This window comes from Chaetura pelagica, unplaced genomic scaffold, assembly GCF_000747805.2.
Source record: "Chaetura pelagica isolate M959 unplaced genomic scaffold, ChaPel_1.0 scaffold396, whole genome shotgun sequence".
Lineage (NCBI taxonomy): Eukaryota > Metazoa > Chordata > Aves > Apodiformes > Apodidae > Chaetura > Chaetura pelagica.
In genome coordinates this window covers 548,634-554,800 of record NW_009953493.1, presented here as the reverse complement: position 1 = coordinate 554,800, position 6,167 = coordinate 548,634, and the positions used below count along the sequence as shown (strand labels likewise).

The following is a 6,167-nucleotide window of genomic DNA, read 5'->3' as shown; positions in this document are numbered from 1 at the left end:
CTATGCTAACAAAATGTATGCATTTTCAAATTTGTGTGGTAACATGTTAATCTGAAATTTGAAACCACCAATTTTTTTTTTTTTATTTTTTTTTTTTTCTGAAAGGGAATAATGACTGCCTTTGGCAATCAGACATCTATTATATGTGTGTCATATGCATGGATCCAACTTCTGCCATCTCCAGAGCAATGAGATGTGGGTCAAACTCTAATCCCTGTGAATAATTTCTAGTGACGTTTAATTCCGCTTCCTCCTCTCCCTACCCCCAAATTAACTATACAGCTGGTTTTAAAGCCATATTAAGTAGTTGATTGAAAAAAATAAAAATTGAAAGTGCAGATAAAAACACATGTCTGTATTGGAAAGCTTTAGGTAAGTGTAATTATGGGACTAGTTAGACAGCTCTGCGTATAATTTAGCTGTAAAAATGTAGCAGGTAATGAGCTGCTGCAGTAACAAAATATTGTAAGGATGTACTGAAATACTTTCATAGTTGGGCACATAGCATCCGAGAATGGGGGATGAACTCACTAAAGAGAAGATGCAGCTAGTTCTAAATGTGCTAAGGAAATACTACTCTTGGACCATGACTGTATTCTGTCTTTGGTAGCTATTTTGAGTGTGAAAGTCTTGTCTTGGCTACTGGGAAGGAAATACTTTGTGATTTTATTTTGATACAGGGTTTACTGTTCTGCCTCAGTATTGTTGTCTTCTGCCCTTCTTTAATTGTAATGTTGGCTTCTTCCCTTTTGGTGCTTGCCTGTACTCCAAACAACAGCAAGGTGAAGCTGAGATGATGTAGTGATGTTCCTGCACTGGGATTCTGACTTAACATCTGTGAGACTCAACATTACTGTTAATTGCATTCCACTGTTGTGTAAACTACTGGTTATAATAGGAACCCTGGAATTGTATGTCTGCAAACTCAAGTAGTGCTGCATCAGTTTGTATTGATAAGCTTTTTTCCTTTGTTTTTCTCAAAATCATAACTCCTTAGTGAAGTGGATTGGCGTATTTTAGGCTGTGGATAGCTTGGATCTTGTGATGTTGCTAAAAAGGAGTTACATAGGTTCCCTATCACTTGCCTACCCGCTAGTTTGAGTGAATTTTAAAAAATAACTCTTTTCATTGTTTAAAGCTCTTTGTCATCTTGCAAGTTTTGAGTTTTGTGAAAGACTTGCTGTCTAAGCCTTCTGCTAGAACTTGGCTGTGCTGATGTGATCATGAACTTAAAGGGGTGTTTGAAAATACAACAATTTATAATGCTGAACATAAGAATATCCAGTTTTTTATTTATTTTGTGTGAAGGATAATCACTTTTACTAGAGATTAAATGGGAATTCCTTTTAATGCAAGTTATGTGGTGTACTTTCAGTGGAATTAGGATTAAGCAAAACAATGCTATGGTGAAATATCATGTTGTGAGAGGCAAACATTACCATACAATTATCATGAAGAGATAATTTGAACCATCTGTGATTCCTGAATTTCTTGATGGTTAGATTGTAGAAGTGACTCAACTGGTCAGTGACTCAACTAAGCTGAAGATATGTTGCATGTTGAAAATTTTAATAATCTTTTGGCGAAGAATATTTGCCATAATCCATTTGTGAGTGCTTTGGAAGCTGTTTCATCATCTTAACTGGTTTTCACTAAACATACAAAGTAAATTTTATCTTGCAGATTTAATAATTTTATTTGTCGTTGAGAATGTGCATGCTTCTAATTCACAAGGCCATCAGGCTTGCTTGTAGTACTGCTGCTCTCTGTACACTTCTATATCCATAGTATTTGCCACTTCTTTTTCTGGCATATAGCCTTTCAGGAGCTACATGTACAAAATGTATAGCATGGCCAAAACTATGAGCTTCTACAACCTTGCCTAAAACCTCAGATGAGGAAATAAACTTAGGTGGGTGTTACATACTTGAATACATATAAACTAGGAGCTTTGACACAACTTAGTCCTAGAAGTTACACTTCTAACAGACTGGGAAGGACTGGTGACCAGACTGACCAAATTCAGCATGTGATTTCAACCACACTTAGGCAAGTGTGTCCAGGCTGGGGGGAAGACCATTTGGAGCAGGAGAAATGGGACCATCTCTTTTGTTAGCAGCTTGTGTTAGTAGCTTAGAAGTGAAGTTTCACTTGAGTTTCTCAGATCTAGCTAGTTCTTGGCAAATCAAGTGAACTATTGGAGCTCTTGTCCCACACCAGATTTGGAAATGGGCATGGATAACACAAGTCAAAATTAATTGTCACTGTACTTACCAGTTTTAGAAGTAAAAGCTGGGCATAAATTTTAGAATTGGTATTCTGCAGATACCCTGCAAAGACAGTTCACAACTTTATAGTGGGTTTTTTGCTTCTCTCCCTTTGTATCTCTAGAAGATCATCTGATACAACTGGCAGGATTCTTCAGTAACGGATATATGTACTAGGAAGGGGGGGGTGTGTATATATGCATGTATGTATACAGTATAGTGACTCCAATGCGGACAATAAAAGCACATTGTTTAGGTTTGTATTTTGCTTTGTTTTCTGCAAGATTGGTATTTTAGGTCTCAGTTGTTCAGGTTTTTCAGTAATTGAGTTTTTTCAGCATAGGAATACATTAGAAAATACATGAGGAGGCAGTACTGACATTCAGAGGCTACTGTATGTGGCTGTCAATGAACATTAAGCATTAATACATTTTATGAAAGGGTTTTGTGAACACAAATTATGGTCATGTAGCATTCCAGATCTTACAAATGCAAGTATTTATGTATCTCAATTTGTATTTATGTAATTTAGCTACTGGAACACTGGAATCAATGTAACAGTAAAAAAAAAATTATCTAACTCAAACTTATGTTGTAATAAATTTGATTCCTAAAAGTACTATTCAGTAACTTGAAATAAAATTGTTCTGAAATAATGAGAAGGAAGTGCCATATTGTGTTTGGTTCAGTCAGCAGACCGCACAGTTCTGAAATCCAGGCTATGAGAAATATGAACCTTGAGCTATTATGTGTGAAAATAATGAGAGGAATAGTTTTTTTTAATCTGTTTTGGGATCCTGACAGCATTGGATTGCTTTATGTTAAATGTGTATATCCAGTCTGAATTAAAATTCCAGTCTCTTTTCCACAATGCTCTTTGTCTCCAGGAGTTTTAAACTGTTCTTTGATACAGACTTAATTCAACTTGTGGTGTTTTTACAAAATAATCTTCTTTTGAAGAAAATATTTTGAAATAATGAAAAATATTTTAAGGAATTTTTTAAGAAAATGTAGTTAGAACTGTAGTGTATAGGAGCGCTAGAAGATACATAGTCAAAAGGCACTGGAATAGGTTTCCCTGGGAGGTTGTGGATGCTCCCTTCCTGGAGGTGTTCAAGGCCAGGCTGGATGCAGCTTGGTCTAGTGGGGAGGTGTCCCTGCTCATAGCAGGGAGGTTGGAACCTGATGATCTTTAAGGTCGCTTCCAGCCTTAACCATTCTATGATTCTATTCTATGATAGAAGCATGCAATTTATATTGTTTATAACTGAAATGCTGATAGAATTTTCAGAATAACAAGTTTATCACGCATAAGTGAGAGCAATAGTGTCTCAGTGGTATTTAAAAGCAAGTCTTCCACAGAAGTTTAAAAAGATTACAGTATCATTGTGTGAAACACTGTCTTTATCTTTGTTTAAGTTTTTTGCAGTTTTATATTTATTTCTAAATTATCAAAGCCATATTTTGGCTGTTTTGAAATGATCTAATTCATATTTGCGATTATATCCTACCTTTATCAATATCTGTTGTCTCATAAACAGCTGTATTTTTTTTAATGATGTTTTTAATAGTGCGTAAAAATTGAGTCAAATCATGCAACATTCTTCACCTTATTACTTGATTTATTTTCATTTTCCTACTTTTTGCATTGAATGACAGCTGCTAGCCGGGATGATAGCAGAACCTGCTTTTCTCTCTGAGTATACTATCTTTGCTTTGGATCCCACCAAACAACCTAAGCCACAGAGTCACGGTGTGGTGAGTCCTCCCACCCCTCTTAGTGATGCCTTTAGCAGGGGGAGGAGAGTACTGTACTAGAAGGCAAACCTAGTGGTGCTTGTGGCTTGTTCTCACAAAGACATCTATCTTAACTACCCTGTTCCTAACCCTGCACTAAATTTCACGGAGTAATACCTTATAGCTCCTGGCTGGTGTGCTGTTTGATGTGAATTTATTGCAACTTAAAATAAATTAACATGTTTTCTGTTACACAGGTAACTGTCCTCTACACAACCTTTACATAGTTGTTGCACAACTTTGTGTGTTTGCTTAGAATTCATGAACGCCCTTGAAAGTCTCTTCATTTTTATGTACATCTGTATGTATTTCATTATAAATGCATATGATAAACACTGAGATAAACACTGTCTAAAAATTATGTGCTTTTTGCTGTGTACAATGGAAGCCTCACAATGTCATTTACTATCAATGGTAGCAGGAAATAATTATGTCACATACACTGAAATCCAGTTACTTCTAGTTGCTAACCTGGCTGCTATTATTGTGACGATAAATTGTATGTTATTTTAATAATTATATTTTAATTATATATTTCTTTGCCTGGAAATAGTGCTTTCTTAATATACAAGTGTAGAAGCTCAGTAAGAAGAGTGGAGGAAAAAAAAGCAGCCATAGAGAGGAAAGCAGACTTCTGCTGTCATGTGCACATATAGAAAGCTGTATTCTCCTTATAATTGCCACAACACTAGGATGGCATCTTTCACATACTTTAGAGGCATGGCAGTTCAGAGTTCATAGTGATTTTAGAGTCCCAACTCGTCCTCATACTTCATGATGACTTTGCTTTTCCATAGTTCTGCTTTTTTGCTGCTCATGCAGAGGCTGAAAATGCCAAGTTACTGAAAGCTGTAACAGGCTAGAAATTTGAGAAGCAGGTGGACATAGTGCAGCAGACCATGTTGTGTTAGATTTGTCTCTCTCAAGCTAAGAAAGATTGGACTGAAACAGCAGTTAAAAAGGTGATCTGTTGAAAGTCTTAATTTCCTGTAAAGGATTATGCTTGTTTAGAGCATGCCCTTACAGTACAGATTCTTTACTGTCTCAGCCATGGTGCACTCAAAATTGAGCTTTTTGATGTGGAACAAAAAGGACATTCAGACTATACTGAAATATGTAGTTTTGAAACAGTTATGGTATTTTTTTCCCAGTTCTCTAGGTATTTTAACCATGTTCCAGGTCCAGTGATAACTACTTAGAAGTTTCACCCCAAATTGAATTAAGCTTTTCTACACTTACTAAACTGTTACGGGCTGTTTTTCACTACACTACAGAATATCCCTGGTACAGTTGTATTTTGAAAAACGTATTTCAGGGAATGCTCAAATGTTGTCTTTATATTATCTTTTAGTATATACACTAGTGGCAAGAATCACTGACTTGCACATTTGTATACAAGGCTGTATTTTAACTATGTGTGTGCAAGTAATGCTTGATCCAAGAGATTGAACATCAGAGCTGTGATTATAATAGTGGATTTTTGGGTATAGATGAAGTTATTATAAATTCTTCACTAACTAAGCTGCATGGGTTTTGTTGCATGAAAAAACAGTTCAAATATTCATGGACAGAGAGGTTTTTTTGTAGAAAAATTAAGGGAAAATGAGGGAAGAAGATGTATACTGAGTTCTTCTTCCATAATTTACTCAATTTTGAACATCTGAGAAGGAGAACAGTAAAATGTTTTTAAATGCAGACATTTAAGCTTTCACTTCTTAGGCTTATGAATCTATTTATGCCTTTAAGAAAGAAATAAGATGAATTCGTTTGCATTTCAGAAGTATGGAAGTAAGGAAGCACAATTGTCACTAGAATGCCCTATTGTGCTCCAGTTAAAACTGAGCTCTAGTTTATACATCTTAGAAACAAAAAGCAACCTTATAATTAGTGATTGTACTTATAGCAATCTTTGGATAGAGATATAGTTACATATGCTCTATGGGTTCATGGAGGGAAGACTGCTGCTGGTATCCAGAAACCCTGATGTTACTCTACTGGTTTTAAGACTTTCAAAGCAAAACATCTCTTAAGGCTTATGGAAGGCCAGGGCTCTTTAAGCTCTTGAAAGCCTTTTGAATCTGTACTTATAAATAGCAACTTTCA

At 35.7% G+C, this 6,167-nt stretch overlaps 1 protein-coding gene across 1 annotated transcript in view; it reads left to right on the top strand.

The window, feature by feature from the left end:
• Positions 1–3,938: 3,938 nt before the first annotated feature.
• GOLGA4 (golgin A4) overlaps positions 3,939–6,167 on the top strand; it is a 48,513-nt gene continuing 46,284 nt past the window's right edge. Inside the window, exon 1 of the mRNA XM_009999057.1 lies at positions 3,939–4,025. Within this exon, the coding sequence (XP_009997359.1) occupies positions 3,939–4,025 (87 nt within the window). The remainder of the gene's footprint in view (positions 4,026–6,167) is intronic.